We start from the raw sequence: 20,501 nt of genomic DNA, 5'->3' as shown, positions 1-20,501 counted from the left end.
AGAACAAGGGGGAAAAAAATCAAACCTAGAACATTCCAGTTTCTGTTTTCTTCTCAGTTTAGGGCTGAGGCACTTTAGCTTCCTGTCTAAGGGACCACTCAAATCTGATTAGAAGCCATTGTGGGCTGGTAATTATCCGTAATTTTAGGAAGACAGATGCAGCACCAACTCTGTTCTCTAATAGCAGGCTTATTAATTTTATATTTGCATGGCAGGAGAAGCAGATGGCAAGGTGGGATAAGCGTCCAGATGCTTGGTCATTGATAGCTTTTTACTTCCACGTATCACATGGGGATTTGGGACCCAGGAGGCCTGCTGAGAACTGATGATTATCTGTCCCTTAACCAGCTAGGTTCTTTTTAATCCTGAGCTCAGAAAGATTGCTCCTACTGCAGCCAGGGAAGACAGGTGGTTGACTGGTTAGAAATCATGGCAGGTTATTTTCTCCAGTTGGCAAGCAGAGCTATCAAAAAGTTGTCTTCTCTATTGTATTTCAAATCTGGGTGTTAAAAAAATTGTGTAAGCAAATTAAGCATTTATTTAATGGTAGTTGTGTGTGTTCTTGATGCGAATGAGAGGTGCATTCCCTTGTAAAATCCCTGGGACACTGTAGGAGGACGTGAGCCTTAGAACTGAAGTTGGTTTTCTAGATAATCATGTAGACATGATGATGCTGAGCACCAGACAAAGATGTTGATTGAAGTGATTTAAAAAAATTTTCTGAGTTCAGAGTTTACACCAATATTTAGAAAATCAGCAAAGGAACTTGGAGGAATGTTCTCAGGCATCCAGTTCAGCCCCCTACCCACATTGTCATAAACTCCGAGTGTGTGTACAGGGAGGCGCATTCCTTTCTGGTCTCATCACAGATCCTTCCCTGGCTCTGCACCTGCCTGTCATGTACGTCCGTGTGAAGAGACCACCAAACAGGCTTTGTGTGAGCAATAAAGCTTTTTAATCACCTGGGTGCAGGCGGGCTGAGTCCTAAAAGAGAGTCAGTGGAGGGAGATAAGGGTGGGGCCATTTTATAGGATTTGGGTAGGTAAAGGAAAATTACAGTCAAAGGGGGGTTGTTCTCTGGTGGGCAGGAGTGGGGGTCACAAGGTGCTCAGTGTGGGAGCTTTTTGAGCCAGGATGAGCCAGGAAAAGGAATTTCACAAGATAATATCATCACTTAAGGCAAGAACCGGCCATTTTCACTTCTTTTGTGGTGGAATGTCATCAGTTAAGGCCGGACAGGGCATTTGCACTTCTTTTGTGATTCTTCAGTTACTTCAGGCCATCTGGGCATATATGTGCAAGTCACAGGGGATGCGATGGCTTGGCTTGGGCTCAGAAGCCTGACATTGCCCTCTTCCCTACCTTCCCTACCTTTTCCCTCCTGTGCGGTTCTCTCACAAAGTGAATGGCCTCAGCCACAGCTTCTCTGCAGCTGCATCAGACTGTGGCAACTGGAGTGGTGGCTGCTGCAGGGCCTGCTGTCCCCACGGAGCCCAGTCTTGCTTGCCACTACAACCTGGTCACCATTTTGCCCTGAAAGTATGTAATTCTACAGAATGTGAGCCCACATGCTGGGGATGGAGGCGTCTTTATCACGGTGTGCTCTGCATATTTTAATCTTGGGTGGAAAGTATGGAAAAGTATGTGATACCTGTGGTTTGATGTCAGAAGGACGTTGTGAACTTGATGTGGACTGAGGATGTTAAGGTGCAACAGGCACCCCGGCTTCATTAAATGAGACTTCCCCATCTCCCTGCCAGGCACACACAGGTGTATGGCCATGCCTTATGTGTTATCCTTATCTAGAGTGTGCCTTGTTGTCATGCTTAAAATTACATGATGATATTCTGCCTCATAGAGTAGGTCCCAAACCGCATTCAACACAGAAATGTACTCTTGCTATTGTACATAGAAAGTGCTTTCATATACCAAGTGGGAGAGCAGTCCTAAAATCTGGGCTGGAATCGCAGAAGGAAGGCATTGGAAAGCAACAGATTCCCTAATCCGAAGCTGATTTTTGATGAACCTAGAAACAGGACCAAGAGAAGTGAATTTGCCTAAGGCCCTGACAGTGTCTCACGGTAGCATCTGAACCTAGCAGTTTCTTGACCTATTTCTTTAAATGATTAGTCATGCTTCCTCTGATTCCTATATAAACATTCATTTATATAATGTTCATTCTTCATTCATTCTTTTATATTCATTTATATAATGTTCCTCATTCATTCTTTTGTTTCAGTGAATTATTGCAGTGCTACCACGAAACAGTATTTGAGTCAAAATGTGGCAGTGTTGATCCCTTTCCAAGGATTTTAGTTGCACAGTTTTTCAAAGCTGTGCTAGCAGTTTCTTGTTGGTTGCAAGGTGTCCTTTCAGAAGCCAATTGTGTGGTGTATTTATGTTGATTGTTGGAGGTAGTTTGGTTAGAACCTACTTCGAGTGGCTGGCGTGGGCCTGGGGGACAGTGACAGCTGCCTGCTTCATGGGCAGAGATGAAGTAATTGCTTCCTGGGAAGTACCATCCTCCTGGCCACACTCTCCAGCCCATTTCGTTTGTGTTGGTTTCCTTGGCATCTGCACGTTTCTGGCTTCATGTGAGTCTCATTTATTTTAGCGTATGACTTCAGGCTGTGGGGAAGAATGGCCATTTTAGCAAAGAGATGCACACAAAGGAACAACTGGCTAAATGTGAGTGAAGACATTCTTAGGGGGGGTTACATTTCTTTTATTCTGTGACAGGCAGTCTGGGAAGCCGTCTGGACACGTGGCCTGCGCTGTCACAGTTCCTCCTTGCAGGATTGCAGATGTTTGGAGATTGTAGTGATAACTGTTATTGAGAATGTCATTCTCGCAGGCTCTAGTAAGTCAGGATTTATTCAGTGTTAATTTGTTAAAGACAACTGTATTTCTAGCCAAATCCATGTTAGACGTTTCTCCTGGCATTGTTGCTGGGGGTATTCCCGTGGCTTAGTCTTAGGGAAGCACACGCCTTTGAATACTGCTGAAGCTGTGAGTACCCAAAGCGCACCGGAGTACTTTTGCCATATGAGGTGTTAGTCACTGATACACATCTCAGTCAGACCTGATGGATTCTTGACCCCTTCCTTTTTTAATTTTTTAATTTTTAATTTTTATTTTTGTTTTTTAAGAGCACAACCCCTCAGGTGGCCACCATGAATCTCTGGTGTTTTCAGTTGGCTGCAGCCTATTTGCCATCTCTGGTTCAAACATATTCAAAGCCTGATGATGCTTCCCTCTGTTGTTCTTCTGCTGTGACCTCCGCACCCGCAGGGTTCAAGACTGTCAGAGCTGGGAGCCACCTTCACAACTACCAGGGTTTCCAGAACCTCCTTCTTCTAGCCCTGGGGATGGAAGAGATGTCATCAGAGGTGAAGGCTTATTAGGTTTCCATGCCATTGATAACGAATGAGGAGGTTTTCTTTTATATAAGGGGAGCTTCTTATAACGTGCTTTAGTAGGGTAAAGAAGCTTTTGAGGTTTGGTTTCTCTGGAAAGATAATTTGTGAACCTGCCCTTGCTTTCAACAAAAATATAGTTTGCATACCAGTGCATTTTGTATTACTGAGCACTGGCTGACAAATGGTTCTTAACTCGTCATTCACTCAGCCACTGTTTCTTGAATGGCATATGTGTGCCAGCTGTAGTAGGAACTTGCTAGGCTCTAGGACTAACCCTTATGAAACGGGGGTCCTGGGGGAAGCAAATGCATATAAATATAAACGTTTGAGGGGATATCAGAGGGGGTGCCTATAGGTGCAAAACTTCGTTCATTCTTTGCCCCATCTAGGAGGTTTTGTGTCTTAGCAGCATGTTCCATAGCAACACATCCCTCTATCAAAATATTCATCTTATTATTTTGAAATTCTCTGCTTAGGTATGTGTTTTTCTGACTAAGTTTAGAACTGGTTAAGGACAGCCTATGGGGTATGTATTATATATATCTAAACACACACATATATTTATATATATACACATTACCATTATAAATTTACAATATATTTATATATATACACACATATATATTTCTCCCTTTCTGTATATACACACACACCACACACATATATGTACACACACACATATATGAAATTCTACTGCCAAGCACAGAAAGTCAAAACTAGGCAAGGATTCTTTTAGTGTTCATGAAAAAATAGATGTGCTTAGTTGAGAGCATCCTTCAGTTGCCAGGGGAAAGACAGGATGGATTCACAAATGGAGATAGTGTTTTGTTTTTGTTTTGGTTTTTGTTTTTTCTTTGTTTAACTCTTGAATTCAAAATAATCCAGACTTATGGAAAAGTTGCAAAAATAGTACAGAGAATTCCCATATACTCTTCCCTCAGATTCCCCAAACATTTCACCCCATTTGTACTTTCTCTTTCTCTCTCTGTGGATATAATTTTTTTTTTTTTTCTGAAATGTTTGAGAGTGGAAGGTAGAATGCAGGGTAGGGTGAAAGGTGGAAGGAGAGAGGTAGGTTGGGAGGCTTTTTTTTTTTTTTTTAAACCTTCTGAGATGGAGTTTCGCTCTTGTCACCCAGGCTGGAGTGCAATGGCACGATCTCGGCTCACTGTAACCTCTGCCTTCTGTGTTCAAGTGATTCTCCTGCTTCAGCCTCCCGAATAGCTGGGATTACAGGCACCCACCACCATGCTTGGCTAATTTTTTGTATTTTTAGTAGAGGGGTTTCACCATGTTGGCCAGGCTGGTCTTGAACTCCTGACCTCTGATGATCCACCTGCCTTGGCCTACCAAAGTACTGGGATTACAAGCATGAGCCACTGTGCCTGGCGATTGGGAGGCTTTTGCAGTAACCCAGAGCGCTGTGATGAGGGCTGGACCTGGTTGGAAATGATGAGAAAGGTGAGAAGTGGTTAGGTCTGGCATATAGTTTGAAAGGAGAGTTTAAATGGGTTAGATGACAAGAGAGAGACGTGGCTCTGAAGGCATAGTAGCCCTTGCCCTGCTGGGCCGGATGAGACAGGCAGCCTAGGGCTACTACCGCACCCTGCGGGCGGCTCAGGACCTGGGCCAGCGGAGGAACCAGGCAGTGGTGCTGGCCAACTTCGGGACCCTGTGCCTGCACGCGGGTGCCAGCAGGCTGGCCCAGCACCACCTCCTGGAGGCCGTGCGGCTGTTCTCAAGGCTGCCCTGCAGGGAGTGTGGCCGGGACTTCACCCACGTGCTCCTGCAGCTGGGCCACCTCTGCACCCACCAGGGTCCGGCCCAGCAGGGCAAGGGCTACTATGAGTGGGCCCTTCCAGTCGCTGTGGAGATGGGCCATGTGGAGAGTGAGTGCCCCGGTTCCTCCTGTTCACCTTCCGGGGCCACTCGCATCAGGGCACACCTGGGGTTTGTGATTCAGAAACAAGTGGTGGTTTTTCCACCATCGAAAGTGCTGAGTCATGGCCAGCAGCAGATGTTGGCAAGCGCCCTGGAGACAGGCGGTTCCCATGCAAGGCCAGGCCCTCTGCCCTACTGGGGCAGCCAGCTCTTCCCAGTTTGCCCAGGGACCATGCTGCCTTGAGCACGGAAAGTCCTGCGTGCTGGGAATCCCTAGCCATAACCCTGGGATCAAGACAGGCTCTGCTGAGCTGGGACTTGGGGCCCCTCCATGAGCCAGGCCCTGAACGCCGGTTCTTGTGCCCGTCTTATCTGCTTGGTGTGTTGGCAGGCTGAGCACCTGTCATCCCACTTCACAAAGGACACGGGGCGGGTGATTGCCCGAAGCCGCAGAGCAGTTCATGCAAAAGCAGCTCGTTGTGCAGTGTGTGCCAGGCCCCACCCATAAATGGGGCTTGTGGGGTCCTCGGGTGGCAGGGACTGAGCGTGGGAATGTGAGTTTTAGGCCAGAGAAGCCACAAAAGGGTGAGTGGCGTGATGGCGGGGCAGCACTTGGCCCCGGGTTAGGGAAGCCTCTTAGTCTGGGACCAGAGGGTTGAGAGGATTTAGTCAAGTAATAGGTGGTGGTGGAGGGGCTGGTGGTGTAGCCTGTGTGAAGGACCAGGGATAAGCTAGTGGGGGTGAGTGGTGGTGAGTGAGTGGGGGTGAGTGAGCGGGGATGAGTGAGTGGGGGTGAGTGAGTGGAGGTGTGATGGGGGTGAGTGGGAGTGTGAGCGGGGATGAGTGGGGTGTGAGCAGGGGTGAGCGAGTGGGGGTGAGTGAGCGGGGACGAAGGGGGTGTGAGGGGCGGTGAGTGAGTGGGGGTGATTGAGTGGGGGTGAGTGAGTGGGGGTGAGTGAGTGGGGGTGAGGGAACGGGAGTGTGAGCGGGGATGAATGAGTGGTGGTGAGTGAGCGGAGGTGTGATGGTCAGTGAGCGGGGATGAGTGGGGGTGAGTGAGCAGAGGTGTGATGGGAGTGAGTGAGCAGGAGTGTGATCCGGGATGAGTGGGGTGCGGTGGTGAGTGAGTGGGGATGAGTGAGCGGGAGTGTGAGTGGAGATGAGTGAGTGGGGGTGAGTGAGCGGAGGTGTGATGGGGGTGAGTGAGTGGGAGTGTGAGCGGGGATGACTGAGTGGGGGTGAGTGAGCGGAGGTGTGATTGGGGTGAGTGAGCGGAAGCGTGAGCGGGGATAAGTGGGGTGTGAGCGGGGGTGAGTGAGCAGGGCTTATGCAGGGAGGTGCAGAGTTAGGAGTGCGTGGGTTGGGTGCTGGATGGTGAGAAGCTCTTCTGGAGAGCTAAGCAGGGCCTGGGGCCTCAGGCTGTGGCTTGGCCTTTTCCCCAAGAGCACTGGGGAGCCATGGAGTGCTATCCAACAGTCACTGCAGACTGAGCAGTGAATGGACAGTAGGTGGGCAGGGCTGTCCGAAATCTAGGCCGCAGAGGATAGATGAGGAAGTTGAGTCCAGGGAAATGGCCGAGACAAGGGATACTGTTGTGGGTCCCCTCTGCCTTGCAGTGCTTTGTCATGGCATAGTGAGAGCACTCAGAGCTGCCTCCTGTGGCCTGGACCAGAGCCCCAGGGGCTGTGGCCAAATCTGCCCATTTCCCAGCACAGGCCTGGCACCCACTCCTGGCCCTAGGAGGGATGAGATTTTGGGAAGGACCGTGTGAAGGGGCCCCGGTCCCACACATCTGCCCAAGGAGGGGTGGGGGTTCAGACCCAGGCTTCTTCCCCAGGGGCATTCTCTGACTGGAAGGAGATCCTCCAGGAATCCAGCGCCCCAACCCCCACTGCAGCCTCCCGTGGCTCCTGGCACAATAGCCTGTGGCACCTCCTCCTACGAGCCTGTCCCCAGGGTGCTGGGGTATTCAGACTTGGAAATGCAGGCCAGGGAACGGGGATCATGCGTCCCTATCTCCCCACCCTGCGCTGAATGGTCGAGGAGACCGAGGGCGGCGCTGATACCCCACATGCTTACTTGGGGTCATTTTTGAGTCACTTTTGGTAGTTTGTGTCATTTTAGGAGTTTGGCTGTTGTGTCTAGATGGTCTGATTTGTTGGTGTAGAGTTGTTCGTAGTGTTTTCATGGAATCCTTTTATTTCTGTCAGGTTGGCAATAATGTTTCCTCTTTCATTTCTCATTTTAGAAACTTGGGTTTTTAATTTTTTATTTATTTCTTTTTATTAGAGATGGGGTCTCATCATGTTCCCCCAGGCTAGTCTTGAATGCTGGCCTCAGCGATCCTTCCACTTCGGACTCACAAAGCGCTGGGATGACAGGCGTGAGCCATGGTGCTCAGTCTCTGATTTCGGTCATTTGTGTCCCTCTTTCTTTTCTTGGTCAGTCTGGTGAAAGATTTGTCAATTTTGTTATTATTTTCAAAAAACCCACTTTTGGTTCTGTTGATTATCTCTTTTGTTTTTCCATTCTCTGTATTTTTACTTCCCATTTCCACTCTCATGTTTATTATTTTCTTCCTTTTATTTGCTTTGGGTTTAGTTCATTCTTTTTAGTTTCTCAAGGTGGAAGGTTAGGTTTTTGAGATTTTTCTTCTGTCTTTGAATGTAGACATTTACAGTTATAAATTTCCCTTTCAGCACTGCCTTAGCTGCATGTTGGAATTTTTGATACACTGTGCTATTTTTTTTTTTTTAAAGACAGAGTTTTGCTCTATTGCCCAGGGTGGGGTGCAGTGGTGTAATCTTGGCTCACTGCAACTTCTACCCAGGTTCAAGCCATTCTCATGCCTCAGCCTCCCGAGTAGCTGGGATTACAGACATGCACCACCCTACCCGGCTAATTTTTATATTTTACTTTTTTATAGAGACGGGATTTCACCATGTTTCCCAGGCTGTTCTCAAACTCCTGGACTCAAGCGATCCTCCCGCCTCGGCCTCCCACAGTGCTGGGATGACAGGCGTGAGCCACCGCGCTGGCCCGGGCTGTGCATTTCTTTGCATTCTTCTCAAATTAGTTTTCAGTTTCCCTGATGGTCTCTTTGACTCACTGGTTGTTTAGGAGTGTGTAATTTCCACATATTTTTGAATTTCTCACATTTCCTTCACTGTTGATTTCCAGTTTCATGCCAGTACAGCTGAAGAACACCTCTGCTTTGGTCTCAGACCTTCTCCATTCACTGAGGCTCATTTTGTGGCCTGGCACATGGTCTGTCATGGGGAATGTCCCATGGGTGCTCGAGAGGACTGTGTATTCAGCTGTTGTTGGGTGGTGTGTGTAACAGCTGTCCATTTGGCGTACCTGGTTTCCTGTGTTAATCTCCGGAATGTTTCTGGCACTAGAAAATCAGAAGCTTTCCACTGTTCCCAGCGCCCTGGCTTTGGGAGAGGTCAGTGAGCCTGTGGCTTGGGAGCCTGGATGCATGAGAGAAGCATGTGTGGGAACGCCAGGGCCCAGCTTTGAACCCCGTTCCCCCAACATGATGCCGTATGTGGCAGACATGACGCTTGGCTTTGCTCTCTCAGGGTTCCATCTGCGACAGGGGCTACTTGTGCCCCTGGCCTCATCAGCTCAGGCTGAAGGCGGCCCTGGTCCTGGCCAGAGAGGCTTTGTGAAGCAGAAATAGATGGCCTGGTGCAGGGGCCGAGCCTGGCCAGGACCTCAGCCCTGGGAGTTGTAAAGAAGGCCGGCCTCTACCATGAGCATCTGCACCAAGGTGTGCCCATGTAACTGTGTGTTCGGAATCTGTCCTGAAATGGGTGCATGGCCTGTCTGTGCTCAGTCTCCCCACCTATGGGGCCCAGGCTCACAGAGGTGTGAAAGAGGCAAGCATGGCGCAGGGGCCTCCGAGCCCAGCCAGCCTCGCTTCAATGCTGGGAGACTAACGTCTTCCATTTTGTCTTCTGCCCAGGCCAGCTGCGGTCCGTCCAACGGCTGTGCTACTTCTACGGCACTGTCATGCCCAGTGAGGCCCAGTGTGTCATCTACCATGAGCTCCAGCTCTCCCTGGCCCGCAAGGTGGCTGACAAGGTGCTGGAGGGGCAGCTCCTGGAGACCATCAGTCAGCTCTACCTGTCCCTGGGTACCGAGCGGTAAGGGCTGGCTTTGCAGTGGTGGAGGTGGGGACGGGCAGGGCAGGGAGGGGGGCACAAGAAAGCTGGCCCAGGACCCCAGCAGCCCCTCTCCTTTTGATCATTTGGTTCCTTGGCATCAGATGCTTTGAGCTGGTGGGCCTGGGGTCGTTCCAGGGCTGCTGCTGGCCCGTGAGTCCCAGCTTGAGCCTCCCTTGTTGGGTCAAAGGTCATCTCCACCCCAGCAGAGGCAGTACGTGCACTCGGGCTGTTCTTCCTACTATGGTGGCTTTTGTCATCTGACCTCTGACTGCCCCGAATCTTCACTCCTGGCCTTCATCTGTCCCCTTAAATGTGACCACAGCAGCCACCTGTGGCTTCTCTCCCACAGAAGACAGAGCCAGTTGTGTCACCTGCTTCCCTGGGGCAGGGTTTCAAGGTCTCACATCCCATATGTGGCCTACTCGGCTTCCCCCAAGCATCCTGACCTGGTGGGGTAACCATGGCCCTGGCCACTCCACCCACAGGGCCCAGTGACATTGCTGCAGTCACACCCCCTCGAGTGTCAGACTTACTGAGAGAGCAGGGAAGGAGCCAGATTCCATGGGGACCTGGGAGACTGGCTCCAGTCTTGGCCTCAGGTTCACAGAAGGAAAATGGGCCAGTGTGCTAGAGCCATGCTTCTCAAAGTGTAGTCCCTGGACCAGCAGAGCAGCATCCATGTCACCTAGGAGCCTGTGGCAAGTGGGAGTTCTAGGGCCTGCCCCAGGCCTGTGGAGCCGGAAGCTCTGTGGGCAGGGTCAGCAAGCTATAGGGACAGGCCTCCGGGTGACTGTGATACCTGCACACCTTGAGAACCATCGGCCCAGATAGCCTCTGAACACTAACGGCTCCTGGTGCGTCTGGAGAAGACACAGGCCATGTCTGGGAGGCAGGGGAGATGGACTAGCACACTCCTCCTGCCACAGGGCAGCATGATGCTCAATTCCCTCAGAAGGATGTCCTTCATCTTTTCCATGCTGTGTGTGTTCACCCTGGCCCTCCCAGTAGCCTGGGAAGGGCAGAACACTGCACACACAAGAGGGCCGTTCCCAGTCCGCACATTCCAGATTCATCTGTCACCAGACCCACAGGAGGAGGCAGACTGGTTCCAGGAGGATGAAAGCCCTTGTTCTGACACCTGTGTCTGATTCCAGGGCCTACAAATCCACTCTGGACTACACTAAATGAAGTCTGGGGATTTTCATTGATCTTCAGAAGAAAGAGAAGGAGGTGCGTGCCTGCCTGCAAGCAGGGAAGATCTATTACAGCCTGCAGCAGAGCGAGCTGGTGGACCTGTACATCCAGGTGAGTGGCAAGGGATGCAGGAGGACCCCTGTGCTGTTCACTCTCTGTCCATCCACCCATCCATTCATCCTTCCATCATCTATTTACCTGTTCATCCATCCATCCATCCATCCATCCATCTGTCCATCCATCCATCTGTCCATCCATCCATCCATCATTCATCCATCCTTTTCTCATCCATCTATTCACCCATCTATCCATCCATTCACCTGTCCATCCACCCATCCATTCATCCTTCCATCATCTATCTGTTTACCTGCTCATCCTTCCATCCATCCATCCATCATCCATCCATTCTTCCATCATCTTCCCATATACCTGTGGGTCCTTCCATCTATCCATCTATCATCCATCCATCCATCCTTCCATCCTTCCATCATCCATCCATTCACCTGTTTGTCTTTCCACGCATCCATCCATCCATCCATCATCCATCCCTCCGTCCATCCATCCATCCCTCCGTCCATCCATCCATCTATCATCCATCCATCCTTTTATCATCCATCCATTCACCTGTCCATCCATCCATTCACCTGTTCGTCCATCCATCCATCCTTCCATCTATCTTTCCATCATCCATCCAACTGTTCATCCTTCTATCCATCCATCCATCCATCATGCTTCTGTTCACCTCTTCGTCCATCCATTCACCTGTTCGTCCATCCTTCCATCCATCCTTCCATCCATCTTTCCATTATCCATCCAACCATCTTCCATCCATCCATGATGCTTTCATTCAGCTGTCCATCCATCCATCCATTCATTCATCATCCATCCTTTTATCATCCATCCATCCATTGAGCTGTTCATCCATCTCTCTGTCCATTCTTCCATCCTTCCATCATCCATTCACCTGTTCATTCTTCCATCCATCCATCATCCATCCATCCTTCCATCATTCATCCACTCGCCTGCTCATCCTTCCATCCATCCATCCATCCATCCTTCTATCATACATCCATTCACCTGTTCATCCTTCCATTCACCTGTTCATCCTTCCATTCATCCATGTATCGTCCATCCATCCATCCATTCATCCATCCATCATTCATCCATTCTTTTATCATCCATTCATTCAGCCACCATCCATCCACCTGTTTGTCCATTCATCCATCCATCCTTCCATCATCCATCCATTCACCTGTTCGTCCTTCCATCCATCCATCATTCATCCATCCATCCATCCATTTTATCCATTCATCCATTTATTCATCCATCCATCTATCATCCATCTATCCTTCCATCATCCATCCACTCACCTCCTGTTCATCCTTCCATCCATCCATTTATCCATTCATCCATCCATCCATCCTTCCATCATCCACCCATCTTTCCATCATCTATCCTTCCATCATCCATCCATTCATCTGTTCATCCTTCCATCTATCCATCATCCATCCATCCATCCATTTATCCATCCATCCATCATCCATCCAGCCATCATCCATCCATCTGTCCATTCATCTATCCATCCTTTTATCATCCATCCTTTTATCATACATCCATTTATCATCCATCCATTCACCCGTCTATCCATCCATTCACCTGTTCATCCATCCATCCGTCCATTCATCCTTCCATCAACCATCCATTCACCTGTTCATCCTTCCATCCACCCACCTGTTCATCCTTCCATCCATCTACCATTCATCCATCCACCATTCATCCATCCATCATTCATCCATTCATCCATTTATCCATTCATCCATTTATCCATTCATCCATATATCCATCTGTCATCCATTCATCCTTCCATCAACCATCCACTCACCTCCTGTTCATCCATCCATCCATCATTCATCCATCTATCCATTTATCCATTCATCCTTCCATCCTTCCATCATCCATCCATTCATCTGTTCATCCATCCATCCATCATCCATCCATCCATCCATCCATCCATCATCCATCCATCTGTCCATTCATCCATCCATCTGTCCATTCATCCATCCATCCTTTTATCATCCATCCTTTTATCATACATCCATTTACCCGTCTATCCATCCATTCACCTGTTCATCCATCCATCCGTCCATTCATCCTTCCATCAACCATCCATTCACCTGTTCATCCTTCCATCCTTCCATCCATCCACCTGTTCATCCTTCCATCCATCTATCATTCATCCATCCACCATTCATCCATCCATCATTCATCCATTCATCCATTTATCCATTCATCCATTTATCCATTCATCCATATATCCATCTGTCATCCATCCATCCTTCCATCGACCATCCACTCACCTCCTGTTCATCCATCCATCCATCATTCATCCATCTATCCATTTATCCATTCATCCATCCATCCTTCCATCATCCATCCATTCATTTGTTCATCCATCCATCCATCATCCATCCATCCATCCATCCATCCATCCATCCATCATCCATCCATCTGTCCATTCATCCATCCATCTGTCCATTCATCCATCTGTCCATTCATCCATCCATCATTCACCCATCCATCATTCACCCATCCTTTTATCCATCCATTCACCCGTCTATCCATCCATTCACCTGTTGTTCCATCCATCTGTCCGTTCATCCTTCCATCATCCATCCAATCACCAGTTTATCCTTCCATCCATCCATCATCCATCCACATATCCTTTTATCCATTCATCCATCCATCCATCATCCATCCATGCTTCCATCATCCATCCATGCTTCCATCATCCATCCATCCTCCTGTTCATCCTTCCATCCATCCATCATCCATTCACCCATCCATTCATCCATCCATCCATCCTTCCATCCATCCTTTCTCCCATCCATCCATTCACTGTTCGTCCATCCATCCATCATTCATCCATCCACCCACCAATCTACCTATTAATCCATCCCTCCATTCATCTATCTGTCAATTTGTTTATCCATACATTCATCCACCATCTATCCATCCATATGCACATACATCATCTACCCTCCACCCATCCATACATTATCTACCCACCCATACATACATACAGACATACACACATCATTCCACCCAGCCAGCCAGCCAGCCAGCCATCCATCCATCCATCCATCCATCCATCCATCCATCCACTCATCCACCCATCCAACCATCCACCCATCCACCCATCCATCCACCCACCCGTCCGTCCATCCGTCCGTCCATCCATCCATCCATCCATCTATCCATCCATCCATCCATCCATCCATCCATCCATCCATCCATCCATCCATCCATCCATCCGTCCATCCATCCATCCCAGCATTAATCTATCCACACACTCATCCATCCATCCATGTGTCTACATCTCCTCATCCATTCATCCATCCATCCACTCATTCCTAAGCCACTGCTGAGCACCTGTTGTGTGCCTTTTTCCTCCCTCCAACTGGTTCCCTCTTATCCTCCCCCAGTGGCCAGCATCTTCTCCTTGAGGGCAGAGGCGCAGCCCCTCACAGTGCCCAGCACCTGCTCAAATACAGCACATGCTCAAATAATGTGACCACTCAGTTAACACACAGAAGAACTTGCTCCAAGCAACACATGGCACATCTCCTTACACAATGAATCTATCATAGTGGCTGTTTTCAGAGGCTTTCCCAAACACAGTGTGATCCGGAACAAATTGTGAAGCCCACGAGCCTGGTGAAGCTTTCATTACTGAGCACCTGCTGTATACCTCCTTGAGCTGAGGAGAGGGATCAAGAGCTCATGGCCAAGAGGGGACCAGGCCCACCCACAAACACTGTTGATGTGGCAGGGATGTGGCAACGCAGAAAGGAGCCAGGGGATGGGCTCCCAGCAATCTGGGGGCCACGGAGACTGGTTTGAGTGCAGGGGGAGTGGGCTAGGGCTAGCCCTGGTGGTAGGATTCACAGGTGTCGGGCTCCTGGGCTGCAGCTGCTCAGTCATCTCCTGGCACTCAGGTGCATCAGTTCATTGTCCTCATGCCAGTGGTGGGGGCAGCCCTAATGCACAGGGTCTGAAAAATGCTCAGGTGTACCTGTAGTGTGTGAGAGGAAGGAGGCTGGAAAAGGTGGGCATGGCCACCTCACCAGGTGTGGGTCTTGAGGGAACTTCTGTCTCCTTTCAGGTGGCACAGAATGTGGTCCTGTACACAGGCGACCCCAACCTGGGGCCGGAGCTGTTTGAGGCAGCTGGAGACATCTTCTTCAGTGGGGCCTGGGAGCAGGAGAAAGCTGTGTCCTTCTACTGGGTGAGCTGGCCTGTGGGCTGATGTGGGTGGGCCTCAGGGGGTCACCTGGAGGGCTGAGGCACAGGTGTGGCAGGGCAGAGGCCTCCCACCTGGAGGCAGGGCCACCCATGCACATGCTAGTTTCCAAGTGGTCTCACCGGGCATGATATTGACCGTGCCCCTGCCCGGGACAAACGCTCGGGGCCTGGATGTGACAATGGCTCTACCCTTGTACCTGATGATCTCAAGCAACCATGAGCGGGAAGTTCTGTCCCCATCTTTCAGATGAGGAAACTGAGGCTCAGAGAGGCACAGGGACATGTCAGAGGACACACAGCATGTCAGTGGGAGGCCCGGGTCTGCATGCACCCCGAAGTGGGACGGCTTCTCCCTTCCTCTGAGCTCACGGTGTGGCTCAGCCCTGGGCACAGATAAATGTGGTGTTTTTAGAGCAGAGAGGAGTGCTGGCTCCCCCGAGTCAGACCCCCGGTGACCAGGTGGGAAATACGGGTCTGAGGCTGCCGGGTGTAGCTGGATGGGCCTCAGGTGACTCTTCAGCCCCCAACTTGGGTGTCTGAACTGTGTGTTATCCCAGAGCACAGAGCTGTGTGGAGGTACAGGTGTAGCTGGGGTGTGGGAAGCTCCAAGCACATGTTTGAGCTCTGAGGAGGGCGCTGGGCAAGGTGGGTGCTACGGGAAACCTGACCCCACCTGCCTGTGTGGTAGGACCGGGTCCTGGCCCTGGCAATGACTACAGGCAACCGCAAGGCGGAGCTGCAGCTACAGCTGTGCAACAAGCTGGTGGCACTGCTGGCCACACTGGAAAATCCCCAGGAGTGCTTGGAGTTTGCCTACGTGGCCCTAGCACTCAGCATCACTCTGGGTAAGTCCCCTGAGCCCCACCCTGCCAGGACCCACACTTTGCCAGAGCCCAGCCTCCAGGACTGCAGGGCAGGAGCTGAAACAGCTGCTGGATTTTCCTGGTCTCCTGTCCAGGCAGGCAGATCTGCCCAACTGGCTTCCCCGTCCAGCTGTGCGGCACAGCCCGAGGTCTCACGCAGTGCAGAGCTCCCTGCCTGACTGAGCTCTGTTTCCTCTGCCTGTTCCCGCTGCTGACCACAAGGGCCGCCCAGTGTGCCCTCTGCCTTCCAGACATGCCAGGCATCTCGTTGGTCCCTGTATGTGCCAGGCTGAGTGGCATATTCCCTTTCTCTTGTACCCTTCCCACCCTCATCAACCACCCAGCTCTCTGGCTGATAAAATCCCAATTCCCCTTCCAACAGTCTGCCCCTTAAGGCCGGGCATCCCCTGGTGCTGTGCCAGGGTCGTCTGTCCCCCTCCAGAGACAGGGAACCCTAGGCAGGCCGCATGCCCCAGCGCCTTGTGCCCTGTGGCCCAGTACACAGTAGGTGTGCAGCTGACTCCCCAAAGTAGGGGGCTCCGATTGTGACACACCCAGGAGGAGTCGGATGTTATGTCTGTGGGTTGCCTGGAGCCGGGGTGCCTGGGAGCACCTGGACTGCATGGCTTTTGGGCTCCCCTGGTTAAAACCAGTGAGCATAGGCAGGTGGCTATGTGTAGGCACAGAGCTGGGCCATCCAAGTCCGACTTTGCCAAAGCCTCACAGTAGACAGGGGCAGGCCTTATTAATTCTGCTTTGCAGATGGGAAAGTGAGTCTGGGAACCCAGAAGGGACCGGCCAGAGCTGCCCAGGTGACCGCAGGTGCCTGCAGGCAAGCCAGGTGTACTGCCTGGGGTCTGCATACCTGCTCCAGAGGGGCCTGTGCCCTCCCTGCCCCAGGGAGCCACATCCTCACACCTGCCCCTTTGGCCTCCACCCCAGGGGACCAGCTGAATGAGCGCATGGCCTACCACCGGCTGGCCGCCCTGCACCATCAGCTGGGTCATGGCAAGCTGGCAGAGCACTTCTACCTCAAGGCCCTATAGCTCTGCAACTCGCCGCTGGAGTTCGACGAGGAGACCCTCCACTACGTGAATGTGTACCAGGTGCTCGGTGACATCATCTTCTACGACCTGAAGGTGGGTGGGGAGGGGCAGGGCTTGGGGTGTTCCCGGCCCCCTTGGAGTGGGATCTCCACCCAGACCCCAGAGGCCTGGGTTCCAGCCTTCCTTAGGAATGGCCCAGTGGCCTCCATGGAGCTCTGCAAGTGGCTGGAGGAGCCGGCAAGGTCAGCAGATACAACCTAGCTCCCAAGCTGGCCAGGCCCCACCCTCAAGAACTCAGTCTCAGCCAGGGAGGCTGACACATGAGTGGGCAATGGTGTCCTCTGGATAAAGAAGGAGGATTGCAGTCGGGGGGCCCTCCTGGAGGAGATGACACCAAAGCTGATTCTTGACAGTCAAGTGTCAAGTTGCATTTAACAAAGAAAACAGGGTCGGGAGAAGGACATTTCGGAGGACGGCATCATCCTCACATTGAATCAACGTTGCAAGATCCAACCCAAATCCTGGCGCCTCGTCTAGGAAGCCTGCCCAGGGTGCCAGCCTGCACTGGGCAACTCCTTCCTGGAGTTCCAAGACACCTTGAATTTTCACATCACCCAGGAAGGGTGGGGTGGGACCAGTGTCTTACCATTGGGTTCACAGACAGGGAAACCCCAGCTCAGGGCAGGTGCGGTGGGGCGGGGCCCCAGCCAGCCAGGCTGAGGCCTTGCTGGGTCGGGTCTGTCTCGAGGGGAGGTGCTGTGCTCCCTCTGCCCCCAGCCCTGCAGGGGTGGAGAGCTGGGACTGTCAGACTCAGACCTGGGGTGTCTCCACCCCTCTGCCCAGCAGGCACCGCCCCTCCTCAGCATCGCACCGGCACCGCGTCAGTGCTCCTTATGGGCTGAGGGGCCAGGGCACTCCAGTCCTGCGGCCGAGATCTTGGGGGCCTTAGAACAACATGAGGAGCTGGGGCAGCCCTAAGACCCCGCCGCATATCCCCCACCGCAGGCCTGGGGCTGCCCGGAAGGCCCCCGCCCAGTGCTGACGACACCTGGTGGTCAGAAGTGGTCCCTGTGGCCTCCCAAGTCCCAGCCAGACAGGGAGGTGCCAAGTGTCAGACCTAGAGGGACGCTGCTCACCGCTCAGGGGCTCGCCTGGGACCCAGGTGGACGGGCCTCCCAGAAGAGGCCTTTCTCTGTTTTGGTCAAGCCTGCCGCCCACTCCGCCTGCCCAGGAGGAAGGAAAGGGCCAAGTAGTACCTGAGAGGCCAAAGTCCACGGTTGGGGTTGAGGGGCAGAGGCCTCCTTCACCTCCTTCCCATGCACAGCCCTCCTTCCCATGCACAGTCTTCCTTCCCATGCACAGCCCTCTGGGCCTCATCGTGACTATGCTGTCAGCGCAGGCCAGCTTCCCACAGGGAGGCCCCCTTGGAATTCCCCAAGGGCGGCTGTCTTTCCAAGGCTACACCCTCCTCCTTGTGTAGTAGGCTCTGGACCCAGGGCCCAGAGGAGTAGGAGAAAAAGCCGGGCTGCATGGGGCCTGGAAGGCTGGCAGAGAGGCAGGGGTAAATGGGCATCTTTGCCGATTGCCTCTAAAAAGGGGTCCCCTTTAGTCTACACGTGAGAGCGAGCCCTGGAATAGGTAGGATTAGGTGTGTCCTGGCTCAGCCTGCCACTCACTAGCTGCTGCACACACTACAGGCACATGGAAATGCACACGCAAATGCACACGGGCACAGGCACACGCACACACAGGCGCGCACACACAGACACGCACACACACACAGGCATGCACACAGGCACACAAACACGCACAGACACACAGGCACCCAAATATGCACAGACACATGCACAGGCACACGCAGAGACATATGCATTGGCTGGCTCCTTCCTGTTTAGTTGGGATGCCCCCACCCCTTCAGGAAGCCTTTGCCTTCCACCCCTGGCTGAGTCTGGGGCCTCCTGGGCCCCCCACAGGCTCCTGGGCTTCCCTCTGCCACAGCCCGGGCCACCCTGTGTGGTCAGTGTTCACTCCCAGGTCCCTCAGACTGGGAGCAAGGACATTAGGCTCAGCCACGTACCCAGCACAGAGTCCAGTGTTCGGCTGGGCCGGGGGGCATTGGATGAGCAGTGGCGGTGACTCGGGGCCTTCTCACGCCCCTGCGCCATGTGTGGGGCGGGGCAGTGGGGGAATGGACTGCTGCATCTTGGACTTTGTCCTTGGCCCTGGGAGTCATCTTGAGATGGTAAAGAGGGACAGGCTAGGCATGGGTCTTAGAGAGGTCCCTTGGGTGACCCCATGTGGAGGAGGCGCCTGGGGAGAAGCCGGGTGGGGGATGGGAGGGTCAAGGAGGAGGTCTGGGAGACGGCATCCCAACCCAGGGATGGTGAGTTTGAGCCAAAGATGCATTGAAAATGGGAGTGGATGTCTGGGGAGTCACACTCCGTCAATATTTCAGGGAACATTGCCAGAGAGAACACCTGTGAGATGGTTTTGTACCTGGCCTGTCCCGTGGAGGGCCTGGAAATGGTCAGCATGGACAGGGGCCAGAGGGGAGCCTGGGTCACTCAACGCTGTGCCCCTGCTGTGGCTTGGAGCCACGGGCCCTGCATGGAACTCTCAGAGCAGGCAGGATCTGCCCTGACCTCAGCCCATGGGGAAAGCAGCCACTGCCTGCAGAGAGGGTGGCACTGGGGCAGGAGACTTGGGGTGAGTGGGGCGTAGGGGCAGTCAGGAAGGCTTCCAGGGGTGTCAGGGTCATCCCCACCTCCTGCAGCTGAGACCACAGCAGTGTCACAGGCTTCAGGGATCATGGGGTGAGCCAGCATTGGCTGGACATGTGGAATGACCTGGAGACAGGAACGGCCTCTGGGAAGACGGGCTCCGAGTCCCCCTTTTGCTGAGCATGACCTGTCCCCTTCAGGACCCGTTTGATGCAGCCAGGTACTACCAGCTGGCACTGGCAGCCGCCGTGGACCTGGGCAACAAGAAGGCACAGCTGAAGATCTACACGCGGCCGGCCACCATCTCCCACAACTTCCTCCTGGACCGTGAGAAGTCGCTCCTCTTCTACCAGAAGGCCAGGACCTTCGCCACAGAGCTCAACATCCGCAGGGTCAACCTGCCTCCTCTGCCACTCTGCGGGTGGGCCCCCTGGTTGGCCCCCAGCCACCCTCGCTGAGGACAGCATCCGAGGGAGTGGGTTTTGTGCAAGGAGGATGGTCTCCTCCCTCTCCTGGTGTCTCCCGTGGCTCATTTTCTGGGAAATGGAGGCATGAAAGCAGGGTTCAAATAGCAATAAATGGTTTTTTTTTTGCAATAACATACCGAAGTCCCCAGGGCATCCTTCCCTGTGTGCTTCCTGGGCTGTGTCTGGGGGCCATCTCCTTCCCTGGTGGCAGCCCGCTGATCTTGGGGATGAGAACAACTGTGAGTCCAACAGACCTGGGCCAGGTCATCATGAGCCTCGGTTTCCTCGGCGGCCAGAGGGGAGATGGTGGTGGAACTCTGGGCAGCTCCTTGCTCTCCCTGCTCAGAGCTCTTGCTGTAGGTCTCGTGCCGCCCTTGCCTTTAACCTTCAGGCCACTGTGCCTGGATGTGGGGGCTGCTAGTGTCCCTGTTCGCCAT

The 20,501-nt window shown here is 52.5% G+C and overlaps 1 protein-coding gene across 12 annotated transcripts in view; it reads left to right on the top strand.

The window, feature by feature from the left end:
* LOC135971334 (SH3 domain and tetratricopeptide repeat-containing protein 1-like) overlaps positions 1-20,198 on the top strand; it is a 52,175-nt gene extending 31,977 nt beyond the window's left edge. For 8 of the 12 annotated variants that reach the window (XM_073993899.1, XM_073993903.1, XM_073993901.1 and 5 more), the window contains 6 exons: positions 9,271-9,451; positions 10,627-10,777; positions 14,829-14,951; positions 15,657-15,813; positions 16,774-16,970; positions 19,798-20,198. In XM_073993899.1, coding sequence (XP_073850000.1) covers positions 15,678-15,813; positions 16,774-16,877 — 240 coding nt within the window. In that variant the 5' untranslated portion in view covers positions 9,271-9,451; positions 10,627-10,777; positions 14,829-14,951; positions 15,657-15,677 and the 3' untranslated portion in view covers positions 16,878-16,970; positions 19,798-20,198. Of the gene's footprint in view, positions 1-8,455; positions 8,749-9,270; positions 9,452-10,626; positions 10,778-14,828; positions 14,952-15,656; positions 15,814-16,773; positions 16,971-19,797 lie in introns of those variants that run through there. The other 4 variants (XM_073993904.1, XM_073993905.1, XM_065546508.2 and 1 more) reach the window with 3 other exon arrangements.
* Positions 20,199-20,501: the final 303 nt, after the last annotated feature.

Source organism: Macaca fascicularis, chromosome 6 (assembly GCF_037993035.2).
Source record: "Macaca fascicularis isolate 582-1 chromosome 6, T2T-MFA8v1.1".
Lineage (NCBI taxonomy): Eukaryota > Metazoa > Chordata > Mammalia > Primates > Cercopithecidae > Macaca > Macaca fascicularis.
This window is presented reverse-complemented; position numbering and strand designations above follow the sequence as displayed.